This window comes from Trichogramma pretiosum, unplaced genomic scaffold (genome assembly GCF_000599845.2).
Source record: "Trichogramma pretiosum strain Unisexual culture from Peru unplaced genomic scaffold, Tpre_2.0 scaffold23, whole genome shotgun sequence".
NCBI classification, from domain to species: Eukaryota; Metazoa; Arthropoda; class Insecta; order Hymenoptera; family Trichogrammatidae; genus Trichogramma; species Trichogramma pretiosum.
The window spans coordinates 1164238-1187583 of NW_019641629.1; the positions used below are offsets into that span (position 1 = coordinate 1164238).

Below are 23346 nucleotides of genomic sequence, written 5' to 3' on the forward strand. Positions count from 1 at the left end.
GATGAACTTTGCAGGATTCGACGTTTCTCTCTTTATATTATTATACGCTCGGTTGCCGTTTGCTCCTACCTTTTTTTGCTGCTCTCTCTCTCTCTCTCTCTCTCTCTCGAAAGAAGAAGTCGAGCCCCTTCCTCCTCTCTTGGCTGTGTGTCGTATAGTGGCGTAGTAATATTCGCGCGGCTCTCTCGGCTTCTCCTCCGATATACGTCTTTCCATATACATATACGTGAAAATACACGTAGATATATATTTTATATATAATACCATTTACATATCTCCGGCGTATCGTATATACGCATTGTGTAAGATATATGTATATCACTATGTAGCCGCGATAAAGTATAAAACGAAACGGCGCGGAATATTTACGCGCGAGCAGCAGACGATCGGTCGTCGTCGGCGCGACACTCTATTATAATATTAGCGTAACGTTACTTTTTTTTTCGGGTCCCGCTGCTTTTTTAAACGGGTTTGAATAATTCCACGCATAGCGCTGCGCCGAGCCGCCGCAGAGATTAGCATTTTCGAAAGGTGTGTAGTAGTAGTAGTAGAGAGGATAAAAAAACTCATTAGCGAGTTTCGACGTGCTTTGCTTTGCATCGCGGCCGTTTTTTTTCTCGCTCGTCTACTACTACTACTACTACTACTACGACTCCGCAGTAGCAGACGGATAGTAGTGAATTAATCGGAGGGGATATGTACGTATGTGTATGTATAGCAGCGCAAACGTCAACATTGCCCGAGCCGAGAGTTGATTGACCGCTCGCCGGAGAGAAAATGTAATGCGTCTCTACTATACACGTATCTATATCGATATATATATATGCGTGTGTGTGTATATAGTCGATAAAAAACAAAAGACGCGCGCAGGCGCTCATAGCCGCCGCCGATCTGCCGCTGATGTAATAATAAACCGAAAAAAAACAACGCGATCGCACACACACACACACGCAGTCGTTGGAGAACGAGGAAAAATCGGTTGGAGATATACATTTCCTGTCCTGCGAATCTGTGGGAATCGTTTTGAAAAATGCCCTGCAAAGAGGCAAGCCACATGGACCCGAAAGTGCCGCCGAGCTGCTGGGGACCCAATCACAGGGGCATGGATCTCGCCTTCGGCTGGGTCGGGACGCTATTCAATCTTAAGAAATTTAGGAAGCACTACGAGGTTAGCCCCCCCGATCTACTACCGATCATCGAACTTTGCGATATTTTCGCAGACACAATGGAAGTTCGAAAACTTTTGTCAATCTTGAATGTTTCAACGCGTCTCTCTTTCTCTCGTTTTTTTTTCTTTTTATTTGCGCGTGGAAAATGTGTCCTCGTCGTCTTCGTCGGCTTTGCGTGCCCCGAGCCCGTCTCGAGCGAACTACTATCAACTACTCTCTTCTTTCATTCATAAGCGACTATGATGCTTCGCGTCGGTTTTTTTTATTCATGTATGAGGAGAAAGGCAGGACTCGCGTATGTGTAATATAAAACTTTATTCGTCCCTATAGGAAAACGACGATCTCTCTTTTATTTCAAATTCCCATTAGGAGATTGGATATACGACGATAGTTTTCGTATGTGTGTGCATTTGTGTGTGCGGAGGTATCCTTGCACTCGGCGCACGGTTCATCTTGACACAGAAAATCGTGCGCGTTAATGAGGTATAATGACGCATTATTAAATATATATATAGGTGAACGTCTAACACAACTATCGCATTAAACTTGGAATTGATGGTTTTTTTTTCATAATTTTTTTTATTCAAACTCTGGATTGTATAAAAATATAATAATAATGTATATAAAGTATATCATGATGTATCACAGTTATTTACATTTCGAATTAGGTCGGAAAGTCTCTCTCTTATATAAATTCTCGATGTGTGCTATACTTTCGCTTCGTTTTTTTTTGTCATCGCGTTTCTTTCGTCAATCTTTATTGTTGTTATTTATTTTTTTTTATTTTTTTTTTAATCTCTCAAAAATTGTTAACAAACTTTACTCTATTACTATCTCGTTCAATTATTTTCTTTAAAAAATTGTTGTAAATCTACTTGAAGTGGATACACTGAAAAAATTTTACTTTGACTATGAGTTAAGGGCATCAACTGTATATAGTAACACTCATCATAAAGATATCAAAGAAAAAAAGGAGAAAAAAAACTATTGTTAACTACTGATATTGTATTATTATGATTCATCTAAAAGGCACTTTAATACACATGAGTTCTAACGAAAAAAATATATATAGATAGATAACTCCAATATTTCGAAAATGTATTCTAAATTAAGTATTCCAAGGTGAAAATTATTAATTAGAAAAAAAACCTACTAAAGACTAGATTAAACTTTCAATTATTCAACGATCGCATGAATCTCTTACGCATTTATTATTGAGAAAAATGCAGTTTATGTATATATACGCGCGATGGCCACTGTTGGTGATATGTAAATACGTACCTTGTTTACTTCTTTTTTTTGCGTGGTGAGAAGCAGCTAAAGCGCAGTCAAACACTATATGTACATAATATAGAAGGATGCCGGTATTATAGTAGAAGGAAAGTAATCGTGCAATGAAACATCTCTCAAAATTATAAAATAGTAGTAGATGTTATGTAATGACCAAACACAACGATAATATAATATTCGACGCAAGTCTGTTTTTTTTTTTTTAAATTAAAAATTTAATGTGTCAAAAAAAGAAAACAACTCGAAATAATAATTTTCATATTTACAGAGATATTGTTAATAAGTAATGTATGCTGAAATTCTACTAGAAAATCATAAGTAAAGACGAATCCATTAAATAATTGATTATGCCTACTATATTATGTACCGAGGCAAAGTCAGTGAACCTTAATAGACACTTATTTCTTTTATAAATAAGTAATTATAATCTAATTTTTGGTATGTTCAAGGACTATAATATAATTCTACGTTGTCATAATCATTATTTTATTCAACAAGGTATTATCGGTAATCTAGGCAGAGTTATATACCACACAAATTCATTAAAATTATATACTGTTTTCTGAATGATTAACCACAGGAGTAAAAATGACGGGGGAGAAAAGGTTGTTAATGCTTTATATTTGTATATCCAATAATAATTACTTCTATTATTGTTTCTCTTCTCTTGGTAAGAATATGTGTGAGTGAGATGGGTTTCAGGTAAGCACTATGGATAGAGTGTTATAATGAAGAATAAAATACTTATATACATATATGAATACTATGTTGATAATTGATCCATTAGTTTTCTATTTTATTCAATCTGTTTTGTTCTTAGGTATTTTTAAGATTATCCATAACGACTAAACTATATAGATTTGAGAAATTAATCAATTTTTTTTGCTTACATATTAAGGCGCTCGTTGTATGACACTGACAATTTGTCGTATTTATTACTCAATTGCAACGCACACACTTATACACGGCATGTGCTCACACGTATTCGAAGTGAAATCCGAGGATTTTTTTTTGTATTATATTTCTATATGCGAACGAAACAATTAGTAAAAGTTTTTGATTACTGTACTTTGTTCGAAAATACTGAAAGTTGCACTTTTTTTTGTCAATATTGCTGTGATCTTTTTTACGTATTTACTACCTCTTTGTTTGCGGTAACTCAAGTGGGGAAGATATTTATCTTTAACAAAGAAGCTTTCGTTTCTGCAATCGGCTCGATGGATCTTAGCTTCGAGAATTTCTATTTACGTTAAATTTTTTTCTGTATAAAAAGACACGAGTGGATCATTTTTGGTTGAAGATTGACGTCTCCTTTGAACTACTTTTTAAAGAGCCTAAACGGCGACGCGCTAACTCGTCGTCTATTACAACTTTTATAGATCAGATTATCTCTTGTATAGATACTTATATTCGAATGTATGCATCAATCTCGACTTTTCATTCTGAGTCATACAACTATATATTGTTTCTTTCTTAAATTGATATGTCATGTAGTTTACACCATGATAATCAAACGACAACTAACGAACTTTATCACACCTGTTTACACATTTCGTCCTGTTTATTTTTTTCATTTGAAAAAATCGTTGTCGACGCTAATCCCTTCCTTTTGTCGAATGATCTATGATCATCGAATGAATCAAACGCATCCATGTGATATACCTCGAGTTATTATTTTTCAAGTTATCATGTAATTAATACACTACAGCTTCATTTTTGTTTTCTTTTTTTTTTGTTTTAATTCCATCAAAGGAAGGTTCAATAATTCTGTATACGCATGCAATATTTTAATGAAAAAAACAACATTTTGCGTGCGTAGCCGTCGTTCTAGTCGTCGTCATTTGGAATGAGATTGAAAAAATATACATGTATGAATACGTTATCGATTTTAAACGTATATAATATATATATCGCATATGTAATATTTATTTATATATATTTTTTTCTTGTATTTATATTCATGTATAATCGTAGTATTATAATAATATTATATACAATGTGAACATTATAGTCTTAGATGATTATTTTTTATTTTGTATTTCCATGTCTTTTTTTTTATTAAAAAAACGTACGAAGATCGATCAAGTATTATTATATTATTTATAAACGCGATATTATCACATTTTTAGTGCATTCGCATACAATGCAAAATTTCGTTCATTCATAATTCTGTATTCCGCAAAGATTTTCGTACGTTTTACAAAATACACACGATACATGACTCGCCAGCTTCAAGCTGCGCATTGGTGTCAGGCTCAATTGAAATTGTCTTCTTACACATTTTCGAATGAAAAATCAAACGAGAGTTAAAAATATTTTTGCTCTTGGAGCAAAAATAATTGATACACGTGTAATTCATCATCTCTTATAATTAATAGCGAACGACGCTTATAACTCACTTATGAACTAGTATATTTCACTTGCATTTAAAATCCATTGATGGAAGCGACAGTTTCGCTTTCTGACTAGAATCGTCTTGTAAGTTTTTGATTAACTCTGCGATTTTTTTTTTCCAAGTTTTACGAAAATGCTTTCGGTTCACATTTTATTTTTCGCGTTCTCCGTGGTGCCAAGCAGGGAAAGTTCAAAGCAGAGAAACAAAAAAAAATGTTTGATTAGAATAAGCTGAGATTAAGAGCCATTAGTTTGAGATTAAACGCTTGTTGTTTGCGGATCAAGGGGCACTCCGCTCTGGCGTGTCCCGCCTGTGCGCCCGGTAAGACAGAAAAACTGTCTCTCGGCACATACAAAGATTTCCACGAGCCACGCAAAAATTTCCATTAACTTTTCTTGATTACTTTTCGCGTCAAACATTTTTTTCTCTCGTCTCTTTTGAAATTCACATGCACGCACGAACAATATTAAGCGATATGTATTTTTAGTACTAATTATACCCAAGAGTTGAAGACTATTGTGAGGGACATTCCGACTAGACTCGTTTCTATGAGGAATTTTTATGACTTAACTATTTTCTACAAAACCGAGAAAAGAGACCTTAATTTAAAATATCCGGAGATTTTCTATTGTTTTCAATGAAATCGAAGATTTACTTTCCAACACTGCGTTTCACACAAGCAACAATCAATGAAAGTATTCAGTACGTTTATTGTCATAGTCGAAGGCGCGAGCTATTTTTATATTTTCATTGTATATATTTGACAACATGCAGTCGCATTGTATTTATAAAAAAAAACTCGATCATCGTCAATAATTGATTCGGAAAAAATTTTATCCACGAATTTTCGTTTCAAAAATTAAAATTAGAGTGAAATAATGCATCACAACCACGATTATAATTAAATAAATATATCTTTCGCATTTTCGCACACATCTACACCCTCGCACTCGAGTATTACACTAAAAAAGTCATTCATCTTGAATGTACGAGATCCCTCTTCTCGGTATAATTATGTATTATTTTTCTATATATGTATACTACACTTGTCTGACATAAATCGTATTTTTCTACTTGCCAGACGCTTACGCCGCATTATTTTTTTTTCTCTTATTCTTTGACACATAACATTCATCATCGTCACAGTATTATAGTAAAAGTAATATTTTGAATAATATTACAACGATATCATAATTAACATTAAACATTATTGCTTGTAGTATTATCATTAATGTAAAATTGCCATCTTATGTACTAGTGTCACAAACCCGCATAATTTGTTGTTTTATGTTTATAGACTTTTTTCGTAAATCGCAAGTGAGATTTCATATTGATTTATACGTCTCTAAATAAGTTTCTTTGGAAGAACATGATGCCATTATCATTGTTGTATTTTATCTACCCGCATCTATATCTTATTTTGCATTTTTTTATATTATAAGTAACTGTCACAGATTTTTGAGAAAAAGATTTTACACCTTACACGTGGGTCCCTTTTTATTTAAACTTTTTCTACGTATGCTGAATTCCAATTTTTCCCATTTCTACATTTTTAAAACTTTTTTTCAAATACTTTTTTTTTACAAATTCATCTCTCGCTCAGATACTTTTATTCTTAACGCGAAATTTTCTAGTAGTTTCGTAAAAAAGGATTTTTAGTTTGTCTAGTATAAGACACTCTTATGCATGAAAAGGCATCTTTTATCGAGCAATTTTTATACTTTTCATTTTAAAATAATAACAATAGCTTCAATAATTTTTTTTGAAACTTGATAATTTTTCAACTATTTTTTGTTTACGCATGTTATTTGCTGAATTTGACGTCTTTTTTCAATGAAAAGTTAGCCGTTATTTTTGCTCTTACGATTCTCCCCATTGCTTTATGAATTTGGTGCATAAGATAACCGAAACTGCTCAGAAAAGATTCAAGTATGAAATGAAAAAGTAGAAGCGTGCGTCTTATGTTTCTTATCATATGATGTTTTTGTTACAAAGTAGGCAAAAAATACCATATGTATAAACTAGATTAGTGACATTTACCAAAAGAGGTACTATACACTTGATTCAAAAATGTTAATTAAACGAGTATTTAATAAATGGGTTTACAAGCAAGCAAGCAAGCGAGTACACAAGCAAACATTTGTTTTAACAAAGCCACTATGTAATTAGTCTTACCATACCCTTGCCTTTTCAACTTTATTATTAGATTCACAGCCAATTTCAAACGATTCAACTTCATGTTCGCCACCTTTTTTTTCAATTATAAATCTCGTAGTTGAATTTATTATAAATATATATACTTTTTGACTAGTGAATTGAGAATTGAAATTTTATAAATGAGAAAAATGTAGATATATACATGAGAGACAAAAATAATGGCAGTAACTCTCCCAGCGATTTTACAATAATCTTCTTCGCACATTACATCATTTTTCACGATTTGAAGTAGGCAGATATAGAGATCATCTTGACCACGAAGTTTGGTAGTTGTTTTTATACTTACAATAAGGTTTATTTATCACACGTTTTGACATTGTTACAATTAATGCAAAAAATCTTGAGTGTCAGTAGTAAGTCACACTTGCAATTTGTCTAAAACCACTTCAATATTATAAAGTAATAATGTAGAAAAAACATGAAACTATAGATACATCTCGTGTCCTTTGAGTAATATAAAAAACAAGCGCGATTTACATAATGTATGCAATTAAGATTAACTAAATATCTAGACGTATTAACTATATCAATTCCAACAATTTCTATGATTAGCCAAAAAATTTCTACTGATGATACTTTTTTTTTAGTGATTCTTACCTGTTTTCGTAAAACACTGGTTTTACGAATAAAATTTTTTATTTTTATAATAAATAAAAGCTGCTGTTGTTGAACTCTGCAATGCTACTTTCTGCTCATAAATAAAAATGATTCAAAAATAAAGTAAAAATTAATTTAAAAAAAGTGTAGAGAAATGATAAGTTATATAGAAAAAAGTTATATAATATGTAAATAATGTACAAACACACAGACCAACACGATAATAAATATTACTTTGGCATGTACATTTGGACAGATTATCAAATCAGGAATAAATGTTTAAAAATTTTTTGATTGGAAAATTTGAGGAAGGAAGCATATATTATTCAATAATAATGATAATGAAAAAAATATGAGAGGTAATAATAAGTGACAGATACGAGGAAAATACACAAACATGTTAGCTACAAGTTTTTAAACTACTTTATTGGCAATTTCTCTAGGCATGTCGTCTAAACTAAATTACGTTTTCTTTTTATATATTATCATTTAAATCGTATCGGTGTTAGTGAGTGATTGCTTTGACTTGAGACTTTGACTTGCTTTGTAAGTGAGTGAGTTTTTTTTCAGAAATACATATCCATCCATACTTACAATAATTGATAATAATTAAGGAGGCTACATACATGCGCGCAAAAGTTCGACATTCGACAAAAGTGATTTTCTACAAAAAAAGTTATTATGTATTATTATGTTTTTAATAATATGACTTTTCTTCTAGATATCAGCCACATCCGTACACAAATTGTCATTTGCCTCAAAAACTGCCACAAGTTTGCTTAATAGTTACAAATATCTATCCATCATTTTTTCCACTAATGTTTGTTTTTTTTTACTACTAGTTGTTTGTTACTACTATTGATTATTGCTTTCGGAAGCTATAGATATTACGGAAGAATCGAAAATATACAGAAAAATGCATGCACTTTGTTATATATAATGTAAATATATATAATGTATACATAAGTATATGTAAATTAACATATACGTATTTATAATAATAATAATAATGAATGACGACTCTCGCACTACACAAAAAAACCATGCTCGAGTCGTCATTATCATCAGGCTTGCATGAAAATTTAAGTTCTTTTTTCGGTCGAAAGAAAGGAAACAAACATCCCATTAATTTTATAATCATTATTAATATAAATTTTAAGCAGTACTCGCGTAGGTACGCAGCAGCAACCCCGCATGATAGATGTTTTTTCTTACTTTTTTTCTTGCTTTTTTTTCTTTTTTAACAATTGTCTCGGTCGCGCGCATACACCAACATCATTGAATGCTGACATTGACTCCTTAGTTAAATGCGACACCGTACACGTGTGTGCATACAATTTTCGACGATTATTACTTTTATTTTTTCACTTTATTACTTTTATTTATTACTCATCTTGTAACTAATATATTCTCTTACTCGCATCCCCGTCCCTCCCAAGAAAGTTTGTTTTCTTTATTGTTTCTTTTTTTGCAGTTTGCATGTTTGTCATTGATAATAATTAATCAATACAACTACCGCTTTTCTACTATTTACGCTAATAATTATTATGATAATGTGATGATGTAAGTAAAATATTAATACTTATATATGAGAGTGATCATGACGATGTTATTACATGATGAGGTTTGATGAATTATGAAAAAATTCAACCAAGATAAAATGAATAGCTAAATGAATAAATGCGGCATGAGAATAAAGATATGATGCCCGGCTATCGACAATTATAGTAATAAAAAGTTAAGTTGTTCTATACATTATGACACTACTACTACGGCGATTAATGGCAAAAGTATCTGTTTATAATAAGTAAATAAATTAGCTATAACAAAATGTATACAAATGGCATTTGTATCAATAGTATCGTACAATAAAGTAAAGATTAAAACGCCCGTCAAAGTGCTCCATTGTCGTAAATTTGTAAATTTTCCAGCTAAAATGTTAAAACAACTTTCGATTTCTAAAATTGCTCGTTTGAGAAAAACCGCGCAAAATGACTTTACGATTGGCCGCTTCACAATAATTTTTGCTATGATTAGAAATAGGCGCTCGTGAAAAGATCTCGAAAAAATTGAAAAAGTGACTATGAGATATAAGTAATGATTGATGTTATGATGATCAGAATGACGATTTAATTTTTATTTTTTATAAACCGACGCATGCTTCATATCTCGCAACTAAGATCCGAAGATCCTACTAATACTATAATGGTTAGATTTTCCAAACTACACAATGCTATGAAACATAGACAAACAAAGAAAATTATACATTATATATAAATATTAATTATTGAAAAAACAATCATTATATTAGTGAGTAATTTTCAAAATGTGTAAAAAAAATAGCTCTCAAAAGTTACTTATACAATTCTCACTTGATCAAAAAAGGGTTGTTCTCAAAAAATTACTAGTGTTACAAAAAAACTCTTGTGAATAAAAGATTCAACAAACAATAGAGTGTTTTACAATGTTGTTAATACTTAAAAAATGTATCCCAATTATAGCATCAAACGGCTAAAGAGGAAAAGTGGTTTAGGACTTTCTGAAGTGTGACACGATTACGTATACACGAATATCAGTGCGTAAGTCAATGATACGTACGCGCAGACATCCTTGCATGAGACAATCATCGGCTTATATGTTAATTTATATGCAAAAAAAGCCTCGTTCGAAAAATTTTTGCACAGACTACTTTGGAGAATCTCGTTTTTTTAATTTTAACATCACTATGTAACGACTAATCTTACGTATCTACTCTGAGTATGAGTTTCACTAACGCGTTTAATATCGATTAATTATTACATTATTTTGTTGAATATCTATCATCGTAACGATACTTCCTAAACGAGACTGCAGATTTATACAACCTTAGTTGTTGCGACCGTCACATTAAGGTCAACAACAAGTGTAGCCCGTGGGATATGATTCCGAATAATGTTTCAAAACGGGATATTTATGCTTTAAGTAACTTCGCGTATGTGTACACGTACATAGAAAAAAGTTGCTTTTTTTTTATTGTAAAATCACGAATCTCATTTTAATCGAAAATAGTACTTTTGCCATGAAAATTCGTTTTCGTACCTCTCTCTCTTTCTGACGTCGTGCGCGCGCACATGGTGGGCAGCGGGGAGAAGCGGAAGAGCATAACATGAAGGGGGGAAAAGAGTTAACAAAAATATTTTGTTAAAAAGAAAGATTACAAGAGACGCGCCAAAACAATGCGACGATCCGTGAGTATGTATGCCGAGTGTTAACTTTAATATCGCGAAAAACTGTATCACTAATAATACTTACATAGCGATCGTTAAATTATTATCATCGAATCGGTTTCGCATGACCGAATGTGTACTTAATTAGAGAATAAGTAGCCGTAAATTATATTATTTATAACTAATATCGTAATAATAAAGAGTATTTTTGCTTTTTTTTTTTACTAAAGAAAACTTCGCGGAGAATCCTTTCATGTACTTAGATAGTAAAAAGTGCCTTACATAACAATACGAATTATACGTAATTCAATAATCATAATTCAATTATAATTATAATAATAGGAACCCTAACGCGTTGCCTTTTCCAACTTTCGTTTTTCGTGTAATCATTAACTCCAGCGGTGAGTGTGCCTGTGTCAACGACCCGGGACGAGAAGAACGAACGAAATACTGAAAAAAAAAGGATTGTGTTCGCTCTTCTCGCGGGGTAGATCAAGATTCCCTTCGCTAATGCTACACAATAATCGAAAACCCAGTCTTTTTTACGGTGGTTTCTTTTAATTTTTCTTTGTTATCGTTTTATCCTGCCTATACTCGATGCGCGGTGATAAGTAAATTGACGATGACAAAGAAACTCGCGAGCAAAAGATATTAAAATGAATTGAAAATGAACGTCTTCAACCAGTGGATAACCACTTTGGCCGTCAAGTATGTTTTACTTGCGAGTTTCTTTCTCAACGATGGCGTTTTTTTTTTTTTGCAAGCTTCGTCCGGCAGCGTCGGATAATCTAAGTACACGGTTGATGATTGAGAACAGTCTTGAGCAGAAAAGTGAGTTTCATCTCTCTTTTGAAACGACAAGAGAAACAGTATTTTTTGGTATTTTGTTTTTTTTTTTTTTTCAATATTTGCTATACATATTTTTAGTGAATTTTTTTTAAATCTTCGTGATTTTTTTTTTTGTAAAAAAAAAAAGATGCCTCTGAATTCGTGGGCTTAAAAAATAGCTTCATTTCGTCGACAAGGATTCACGACATGTTTTTTGTCGACGAATTAAAATATGTACATATCGCCGTTATCTCTCGTCGTTTTTAACATGGATACAATATAGTTACGCCGCCAGCGAGAAATCATGATAACGCGTGCGTGTGATTAAGACTAAAAATCTTTCATAGATTGATAATGATAAAAGGTTATTATTTAGAGCGGATATACGCGCGCTTACGTTGGATTCCTAAGAGTCGCACGGAGGCCAACTCTTTTTCCTCGAGCTACAAACTATAACGCAGTTTGGGGAAATATTTTTTTTGTTTTTTCATCGGGTAAAAATAAACGTCAGTATAGTGAATAGAAGAAGGCTCATTCGACGAAGATGCGATTGTAGTGGATTCATCACCTTTTGGTCCTTCCCTCTAGACAATACACTTTATAATACGGATCGACCGATCGATCGGATCGACCTGCGCGAGTGAGTAGATATGCCTGAAGGTCTCTTCGGTCGCTGATAGCTGCTGCTGCTGCTGCTGCTGCTGCTGCCCGCCTTAGACGTACATTCCCATGCCGTACATCGAGCTCCAGTCGACGCCCTGGAAGCTCGACATGTCGACGTTGGTGAGCGAGTAGCCCTGGTAGGGATTGGGCGGGGCCACGCCTGCGGCGGCGGGCGAGCTCGCCTGGGGCTGGCCCGGCTGCGGGGCCGCCGCGGGATTCTGCGGCATCTGCGCGCCCGGGGTGGCCGCCGCGGCCGCGGCCAACGCCGCCGCCGCAGCCGACGCCGACGCGGGTATCGGATAGGGCGCGTAACGGTAGGCCGAGAGGGCCGACGCGGCGCCCGGATAGCCGCCGGCGGCGAACAGCTTGCCGTAGCCCGCGACCGCGTTCTGTACCTGGGCCGCCGCGGCGGCGGCTGCTGCGGCCTGCACCTGCGCCTGGGCCTGGGCCTGCGCGACGAGCTGCGACGCCACGCCCGCGCCCATCGACGGCATCGTGGTCTGCGGCGCCAGCCTCACGGCCCCGAGCGCGCCCAGCGCCACGACCCGCTTGCCCAGCGCCAGGGCGCCCGGCTGCACGGCCTCCTTCGGCTGGGCCTTCTTGCACTCGACCTTCTTGTTCTTGATGGTGTGAAAGTGTATCTCGCAGACGCGATCCACCACGTCCTCGTTCTCGAACGTGACGAAGCCGAAGCCCCGATGGCGCTTGGTCTGCTGGTCCATCAGCATGACCGTCTCCTCGACCTTACCGAACTGATTGAAGTAGGCCTTGACCTCCTCGCTGCTCGTGTCCTGACTGACGCCGCCGACGAAGATCTTTTTCGTGCGGTTGGCCTGCTTCGCGCGGTTCTTGGGTGTCGCGTGCTTCGGGTCGATCTTTTTGCCGTCCAGCGTGTGGATTGGACACTTGAGAACTTTGTCGACGCTGCCGGGCTCGGCGAATGTGATGAAGCCGAAGCCTCTGCTCCTCTGTAATATAGAAAACAGAAAATTACCTTCATTAACGACTACTCGAGGCCTGTGGGTAATGATTAAATTGCCGAGTGGAGCTTTCCAAGTAGTTATATACGACGCCGCCCCATGTGTGTGTGTGTGTCTGTGTCTGTCTAATATACGTATAGTGTCGATGATCGTCATTAAGCTCGAGGCGACTAAAGGGAAAAATCGAGGGGTCAGCAACACCAGCACCATCAGCAGCCGTAGAGAGATAATTAAGTCTCTTTCTCTAGCGTTTCGTCCTCGGTCCGCGCACAAAAGTAACGATTTTCCCCGAGTCTCATTCGTAGTAGTAGTAGTAGAAAAGTAAAAAAAAAAAAAAAGAGAAAGAAAGAAAGAAAGAAGCATCTCTCTCACCTGTGTAACCGGATCTTTCATGATTAGCACGTCGGTGACCGTGCCGAACATGCCGAAGTACTCGCGCAGCTTCTCGCTGCTCGTCTGCCACGAGAGACCGCCGACGAAGAGCTTGCCGGGCGCCGGGTCGCCGCTGTTGGGCGTGCTGCGGCCCGAGCTCGACGAGTGGCTGCCGTTCACCGGCACCAGATTGTTGTGGAACTCGTGCTCGATGGTCGTGCCGTTGGCGGCTGCCGCCGCCGCCGCCGCCGCGGCCGCTGCCGCTGCTGCTGCGGCCTCCATGCCCGCACTGTCGGCAGAGAGAAAACAGAAAATGCAAAATGAAATATAAACGTTGACAATCGATACACGATATAAAAATTATATTTTTCATCAAAAAAAAAAACGATGTTATGAAATACGCTCTTTGTCACTGTGCTGCAAGGTTTGTAAATCTAATTTTGATCTTTTCATATTCTCGTCCACAGACGATACCGCTGCTGTTCGCGACCGCGCTCGGCTTCTGCTTCGTCCCGGTGGCCGTCTATCGCAACATGTTCGTGACCACCATCGACGTTCGGTAAGTAAACGAAAACAAAAAATATGTACCAAATTTTCATGGAGATTTTATTTCCTAGTTGGGGCATGGTATACATTCATTCAAGCGAGCGAGACCTGCTTTTTAAGGTCGAGCTCTCTATCTCTCGTCCGTGTGTACGTATATATAGTTCGGTTTGATAGATAATTATTCGCGCAGCCCCCTTTCTCAACGGGGCACACACAGAGAAGAGAGAGAGAGAGAGAGTGAGGGAGAGAGAGACACAAGCCCTTAGTAGTAGTACCCGAAAGTTTTGCTGCCTCGCTGAATAAATATGAGCCTAACTACGCTCACGTGCCCAGGCGGCGGTGCTGGCCGCCCCCGCGCAGTAGTATAACGGTATACAGCGGTATTATGTATAACGCGCGTGTGTGTGTGTGTGTGTGTGTGTATATAATATGCGAGCGGGACGTCGACTTATCTTAAAAAAATTCCATTATGCCACTCTAGCCGTTTTCTCTCTCTCTCTCTCTCGCTCTCTTATTCTCGTTTACTGCGAGCGGCACGTGTAGTATGTGTCGCGAATGTCAAGCATGCGAGGCTTAAAAAGTTCGCCTAAACTAAAATCGATATAATGCATATTGTATACGCTCCTCTGCGCGGGGCATAAAGAAGTTTAGTATATGGTATAAAGCCGCGCGCGCGCGAGCGAGCTTTATGATAATGAAACGAAGCTGTGTGTCTTTCGGTCTTTAATCTTTTTTTTTTCTATCTCTCTCCCGACAGATTCAACAACAAGGACCTGCCACGCTGGGAGATACCGTCGGAGCCGAAATTCATCGATCTTCGCGACCCTCCGACCCTCAAGGTAAGAGGACAACAACCGACCGACCACACACACACAAAATGTCATAATCATTCGCCTCTCGCCAAATTTATCCGTCTGGTATCGCTTTATACCGTGTCGTTATTTACTACACTATCTACCGCCGTACATCGAGAGACCGCAGAGACGCTCCGACGACAATAATCGCAATAAACGACACACGAATGGCCATTAGTCGGACACCGACACGGGGATAATCCTTGGCATTCTCTCCGCTCGCGCTGTATTATTATTATTACATAGACGCGCGCGCCTCTCAGCTCCTCTCCGACGCGCGAGGATATCGTCGTTGAGAGAAAGCTCCTTATGTATATTCGCTCGCTAGGCTAATAGAAAAGAAAGAATAACCAAAGAGAGAGAGAGAGAGAGAGGGTGACAGGGAATATATCCATAGAGTAGTACATCGAAGCACACGGGCCGCGCGTAGCAGCAGCAGCGGAGTCGAGGCGAGGAAGCTTCATCGGGCTCGTCGCTCCAAGACAGGAAGTGGAGTAGTAGCAGAAAAGCGCACAGAGTACATTACTTGTACACACACGTACATACAGATATACATTGGTATTGGTGTATGTACAGTACGTGGTATGTGTGCGTGTGCGAGCGAGCGTTGCTTCAAAAAAGAGAGAGAGCGAGCGAGAGCAACACATTGGATCAATATACCTTGGCGCTGTCTCGCTCTATCGCACGACGACGGCGGCTTGGGGGTTGCTTTGCCTGTCCTTCTCTCTCTCTCTCTCTATGCTGCTGCTGCCACTACCACTACCACCACTAGCAGCAGCAGCCACTGGCTGAAACGAGCCGCAGAGCGCAGCAGCGGTACAACCCCTAACACGACTGCGCGGGTGACTCTCTCTCTATCTCCCTTTCTCTCTCTGTCTCTGTCTCTCTCTGTGCGCCGGGCTGCTGCTGCTGCTGCCGCTGCTGCTGCTGTGTTGCCTGTATACCCACTACCCCCGGGTAAAAACGAGAGGTACAAGTGAGGCGCAGCAGTGCTGTCGGGAAGCTCGAGCTGGAAGCTTGTGTCTTCTCCGTATATACTACCCCACGGCTCGTCGTCGTCGTCGTCTTTACCTTCCGCAAATCCGGATCTCTCTGTCGTGTCTTTCTCTCTCTCGCGCGCGCCTCTCTGTCTGTTGTATGCTGCTGCTGCTGCTCTTGTGCCCCGCGCCCGCGCGCGCGACTCACTCTCAGGGCTTTCGGGGTGTGTTGCTGCTGCTGCTACTGCTCGCTCGATATAATAGAGGCTGGCTGCAGCACTGCCGGCTTTTGCTGCTGCCCGAGCACGGCACAGCACAGCCTCTTTCTTTCGTTGTTTCTCGTCTCGTGATATTATTCGCAAACAAAAAAAATCCGTAGTACATCGCAAGTGTACCTCTCTACCTCGCACACGTCCGGAAAAGCTCGCTGTGCTGCTGCTGCTGCTGCTCAGAACGAGCAACGAGCAACTTTTTGCTCTTGCTGCTGTATTGTGTGCTTTTGTATCTCTCTCTCTCGACACCGGAGTATAAAGGAGAGGATCATCGTCTCATCGTCATCTGCAAGCACTCGACACGACTACAGGGATATTGTCCTGTCACAGCAGTACGATATTTCCGTGTTACTGGTGTGTCGGGACATTGTCCTTGTCTCGTGTATTATTCAACGCGGGACTACTAAGGCTGCTGCTGATCTTCGTGAGTCGTCGTCACCTGCACCGATCGTCGTCGTCGTCGTCGTCGTCGAGGATAACGTCCAACAAAAAAAAGTGTGTTGATAAATCTTGTGTGTCCAAAAAAAGTAGCCAGCCAAATTTGTATAGTTTTTTCTACATTTATTTTTTTGTTGCTTTTACGATCGCACGTTAATACAACACGAGTGTAGAGCGAGAGAAATAGCGTGAAAGATGTATATACGTAAGGGGAGAAGCGGGTGAGTGCATCGACATTACCACACACGTACACACACTTACACGCATACCCGCAGACACCCACACACACGCAGACGAATATTCGCACAAATCCCAATGGGAAAAGCGAACGAGAGAGAGCGAGAGAGACAGAGAAAGGCAAGCCCTGACGCGAATGGGAGAGAGAGAGAGAGAGCGAGATAGAGAATGGGGGCTTTCTGTCTCTGTCTCTCTTTAGCTCGTGGCACACACCAGCACACGGTCGATTTTCGTGGAATATGATCGTTCCACCAGCACACACACACATAGAGCACACAGCAGAGCACCCAGCACACACACACACACAACCAGACGGAGAGGCGCGCGCTCTGCTGCTGTATACATATATATATACGGCTCTTTCTCGCTCGCGACCAAGGGGGTGGTTGAAAGAGCAAGAGAGAGAGAGAGAAAGAGAGGAAGCGCTTTACTCTCTCACATATACATACACGTTTGCACACAACCGTAGTAGCAGTAGTGGTAGTAGTATATACATATATAGTAGAAGAGAAAGATGGAGGTAACTGTGCAATATCGCGGTGGTTGAGTATACATTAAATTATAGCCCATGCGAAGCCAATGAAAAGTAAAATGTGTGCGCGCGCGCGTCAACTCTCGGCGCAGAGAATTTTCCGCTTGTGCAGGTATTTAACCTGTGTCTCTGTGTGCGTGGCATTCATTCTTCTTCTTCGAATTTATTTTTATTTTTATCTTCTTCTTCTTCTTTTTGTTGTTGTCGTTGTCGCGCGCGTGCTCAACTTCGCCCCCGAGCTTTTAACAAGCTTGCGCGCGCCTATCGTTACGCGAATAATCCCATTACAGTTGGCATATTTCAGCGAGAGGGAAGGAGATTCAGCGGAGCGCGTTGAAAATTTCGCGTCCGTGTGTGTGTGTGTGTGTGTATGTATGTACATATACTGTGTATAATGGCAAGAGCGAGAGGGGAGGGGGGTCGATAAAGGCGCGGCAGTAGCAGCTTTGAAGCTTTTTCTCTCTTTCTGGCGGTCACCCCCTATACGCGTGCACGCGCACACGCACACATAGGCATACACACACAGACACATTCCTACATGTTATATAGACATGTGAGAGAGAGAGAGAGAGAGAGAGAGAGTGCGGCTGATCGTGTAATGAAGCAAAAGCTTTCCTTCCCCGAACGCGTACACGACGACGAGCGCAGGCAAAAAGGGGGATGTACACATCGCCGAAGGATAATACGCCTTATTCTTCCTGTGCGCGCGTATAATGTCTCTAGTAGAAGAGAGAGAGAGAGAAAGAGAGATGAAGCGAGCAGAGGGAGGACGAGTGAGTTTTAGATATAGAGAGAGAGAATGAGAACGGATCCATGAGAACTAGTCGCATGCATGCACACAATCGACTCTTGGCCCACTTTGAACTTTGACGCAAAAAGCTCTCGAGATGCTTCCTCTGCCAGGACTGTACTACGCGCATTACCTGCGTTATTAGGTATGCGCGTGCCATTTGTTTTATTGTATATATTTCGTGCATCGTCGCGAATAAATTTGATTTCCAAATCATTGTGGCCCGCTGCCCGAGCGAGGCTAACGCGATAATTCTCTTTCTTTCTCTTCTCTTCCTTCTTTGTGAATTTTTTGCTGCACGTTATATCGTACGCACGGGGTCTCGCGGGCGCGGGCGTAAGAAAGAGGCAGGCTGAGAGAGAGAGAGAGAGAGAGCAAAAAAAAGAAAAATGTGGGCGTAGGCTTGATTATATGCAAGAGTAGTAGTGGTAGCAGTAGTAGTAGTAGTCGTAGTAGCGCTCCTGCGAAGCGAAAAGCGGCCAACCAATGCGAAATCCATTTGGTTGTGTGGGTATTATCATTATCATTATTATTATATGTTGAAGCTCGCGGCCCTGAATCAGAACCGAGAGACGATAGAGAACAAAAAAGAAACATAGCCTGCGGAGCTTTTGGCCTTTTTTTTTCTTTTTACGCGAAGAGAAACAAGCAGCAGCGGCAGCAGCCAGGCTAAAAATCAGTAATGAGTAATTTTCAACGGGCCCGGGGGTTTTTATTTTCTTTCGTGCAATCGAGTTTTCGATAATTAAAGAGCCCGACACGTACTTTTGGGCGCTCGCAAACGAAATCATCTCTACGCTGGCTCGCTCGCTCGTTGTCTCGTTCTCTCGGTTGCGAAACCGGAGGGGTTGTGCTGCAATAATGAAAGCGGCGATCCATGATCAAACAAGGGCCGTCGCCGCCGCAGTCGCATGCAAACGATATAAACGCGCGCGCATAGACACACACACATACATTTATAACACACACAGAGAGAAAGCTCACGTATATATAATTCATAAATGCATCCGTCATCGATATAACTGCTACATATAAAAGCTCTTATGCTTGTCGCTTCTCTTTTTTCTCTCTCTCTCTCGCCGCGAGAAGATCGATATTACTCGTCCGAATTTGTCTGGGATGCCGCAGAGAGCCGAGAGAGAGAGAGTTTATGTTACTACTATATAACTTGGCGCGCGTCAGGCAGCAGCAGCAGCAGCAGCAGCAGCAGTACTAGTTGCCTGATATAATCGATAAACGTCTGGTTTCTATCGCGAGGCGAGCAAAAGCGAGTCAGGCGCGGCAACATTGCTGGGCTGCTTGTCACCATCGGAATTGGGGTCTCTCGCGTTTCTTCGATCCAATTAAAGCTTTATACATCGTCGTGCAGCGCACATACACAGACACACAACGATGGATTTCACGCGTACCACATAATCCGCGCGAATCTCGTCGCATCTAGCCTGGCCAAATAATTAAAGATTCATCGGTGCGTGGGTGTGCGCTGTGCACGGCAGTAGTAGTAGCGGGCAGCCAAAGAAATGTGAAATCAGCACGAGGATTGTCAGATGAGCGAGAATCAACCTTTATTTCTTTTTCTCTTTTTCCTTTTTTCTTCTTCTCATTTTCTCTCTCTCGGGCGGGCGTCTACGTCGATTGCCAAGTAGGACAACGCGATCATAAAGGCGGCCGTGTGCTAGAGCGTGGGATGGTCTACTCTATAGACGGCTCTATATATTATTCTCGACCAGAGAGAGATAGAAAGGGACACGAAAAATCGAGGAGACTCCGTCGTGCCAAATTACGTTTTCGCGTGATACATCTCGTGACCGCCGTGGCGAAAAGCCGTATGTGCAGCAGTAGTAGTAGTAGCCAGTATTAGTAGTAAAGTAGCAGCAGCAGCAGATCGGGGGCTTTTAACGTTCGAAAAATCGTCGATTTATCAATTCGGGCTCCCGACGGCCCCGTTCAAGGGAAGGCATTCGTTATGGGGCGGCGGGGGAGGATATCGCGCGAACGCAATTTCGCAGGCAGCGAAACATTGCAAGGGAGTTCTCTGCACGTAGCTATGTACGTACGTACGAGAGAGAGAGAGAGAGAAAGATGTTGTTTGCAAGAGCGTCGGGGGGCGCGCCGCTGCCACCACCGCCGCTGCTGCTGCTGCTCTGCCTTCGGTATGTATGTACGCAGCTGTATATACAGTAGAAGTCTTCCGAGGGGTCGTAAGCACCGGCAACGCACCGACCGTCATTCAGGTCATAGCGGTCAGATGTCGACACTGTGGCATGGGCCGCCGCCGCCGACACTGCGCCGCCTGGCGCTTATAATACATAACGTATAACACAAGCGCAGCAGCAGCAGCAGCAGCGAGGCTTTCCCTTTTAGACGAACGAATGTTCATTTATGCATATATATATATATATCGCCGAGAATACTACCACTACCCTCTCTCGAATACTCCTGATGCTACTGCGGCTGCTGCTGCTGCTTGGCAGTGGCAATGACACTTAATTCACATCACGTCACTTCACGTATAGCAGCACACACACACACACACACACACACACACACAGCTAAAAAGACGCGGATACAGTTATTCCTTTTATTCTTCTCGTTTCGTTCGGGTTTTGCGCGCAGGACGCAGCAGCGAGCTTTTGTTATGTAAACTTGTATAAAATGTTTCCCAGTCGTCTCTCTCTCTCTCTCGCTGGGTGTGCAAGTGACGTGCTGCCTGCGCCTGCCTTTCGTGTGCCGCGCCGTACAATATATATAATATAAAAGAGTGACAAAACGAGGAGAATGCGTTGCAAAGAAAGATTTAAAAAAAAAAAGAGAAACAGTGGAAGTGAGCGAAAAACCCCCCGAAAGTTCTCTCTGCCACTGACGTTTGCTGCTGCTACGGCTGCTATCCCAATGACAGGAGAGAACAGGAAGAAAAGAAAGTTGGGTAATAATTAAAAGCTCCGAGAGATTTCAACTTTTTGGTCGTGTCGAGACTTTCGTGAATGTATGAGAGTTATTATTTAATTACTTAGCAAAGTCGATATATCACAGTTTCAACAACACCGTAGTTTAAACGTTATTAATTTTGTTGTTAGTGACTTACGTAAAGAAATACGATTATGTGATCTTTATTTATTGCCGTGTAATAGGTAATTTGTGTGGTGCTTTAAACGTTGTATTAGACAACATCGAGATAAGTTTTATCGATGGCCGTATTTAGCGGGATTTCACGACAACGCACTGCCATTTTTTAAATTCTAATTTTTTTTCATAGAGTTAGTTTATATACAATATCGATGTGTCGCATGCATGTCCACTCACGAGTCTTATTTTATTACTGTACTTTCACCACCGTAATTTTTCATGTCTGTACTATATAAACTGATTTTTTCAAATAAATCATTGAACTAACTGACTGTATAATTACTTTGATGTTGAAAACCTAAAATCCATATTTTATAAATAAATTTTCATTATTCTGTAGATATAGTTGATCGAGTTTTTTTTTTTCATGTACTACGTAAATAGCAAAATACTAAATACCAAAGTTTAAACAACATTTTAATTATCGCTATGCTACCATTAGAATAGCTGCATAAAAATAAACTAGAAGAAAAGTAACGATCAATGAGTTATCATCCATTGGTAATACAGAAACCTGCAGAGCCTTATCCACGATGAGCTTCGTTACGATCGGATGATAAGAGCGACCCCTACTTTAACGCGACGAAAAGACGCCGCAGCTATATATACAGCGCAATATCGATTTTAGTCGTAAACGAGGATAGAAATGGAAAATAAAACTTACTAACGGTCTAACGAATTTGCCTATCGAGTGTGAGAAAATTTTTACACGTTCATCGGAAAATAGTACGAGTAACGAAGGTACGAGTTGCCCCATCAACATCGAAAGATGTAATTTTAGATTAAATATCTCTCGGGGGCTCGCAATCGATAACTCCGCTACTACTTCGCTATTATTATCACGAAGCTACTGAAATCGATGTAATACAGAGTGTGCACGAGAGAGCCACCCCGACGACCCCGCGCGCGCGCGCGCCGCGTCTGCACAAATTCGCACAAAAGACGGCCCAGAGTCTCATTGTTTGATAACAGAATTCTCAGGTATGGAGAGGACGCGATAAGAATCATAATTGCCGTTAAAGTTCGACGAGTCCGCCGTATTAGGAAAACTCACGGGGATTTATGGCCCCAAGTACCAAAATGTGCGTAAGAGAGAAGCCAGACTCATTCGAGTTTCAAGGAAACTCGCTGAATGGAGAAAATATTAGAATTGCGGTTCGAGATTTAACTAAAGAGCGTTAAGCTGGCTTTAACGGAATTCGAGATTAACCTAAAAATCCTTAAAACGATTAAAACAAAACTTGTAATAGGATAAACTTGGAAACTTCTTTTCAGAATGTAAAACTTTTCATTGGTTTAAAAAGTTGTTTTATTAAAGAATCTTTCGAGCTCGCGTTTACGCTTAAGGGTATGGTGAAGTCGGCCCAAAATCAAATTTTCTATACCATTTTCAGAAACTTTTCCTGAACATTTTTCTAAAAAGCTCTCTTTATTTTGATATAATTTAGGGCCTTTCGAGAAATGTTCAGTAGAAGTTTCAGAAGAGAGATTGATTCGATTTTTAGACTGACTTCGCCATCTCCTTAACTACAAGTATTGTATGGATTAAAATATCGCTAATTTTCTCAATTTATCTTTAAAATGCAGTTTTTATTATGATTGAAATTTTTCAAGTTAACTTCTCTAGCAATCAAATCAATTAAAGTAATGTTTTACAAACATTTTTGTAACTAATTGCTACTGAAAAATTAGGATGATTTCTATTGTTCGACTGATTCTAATTTACGAAGTATTGTTTATTTTTGATCAAATTTGAGAACTTTCTATTATTTTAAAAACTACCAAATTTACTATGTTTAATAAAACAATAGACAAAAATTCATATTTGTTAATATTTGATGAATTGAAAACGTTAAA

At 39.7% G+C, this 23346-nt stretch overlaps 1 protein-coding gene across 3 annotated transcripts in view; it reads right to left on the minus strand.

Annotated features, from left to right (window-relative positions):
* Nucleotides 1–8068: 8068 nt before the first annotated feature.
* The window catches only part of LOC106654800 (RNA-binding protein Musashi homolog 2), a 101610-nt gene continuing 86332 nt past the window's right edge, over nt 8069–23346 (minus strand). For all 3 annotated transcript variants that reach the window (XM_023459161.1, XM_023459162.1, XM_023459160.1), the window contains 2 exons: nt 13718–14006; nt 8069–13333 (listed from right to left, as the gene is read on the minus strand). In XM_023459161.1, coding sequence (XP_023314929.1) covers nt 12416–13333; nt 13718–14006 — 1207 coding nt within the window. In that variant the 3' untranslated portion in view covers nt 8069–12415. The remainder of the gene's footprint in view (nt 13334–13717; nt 14007–23346) is intronic.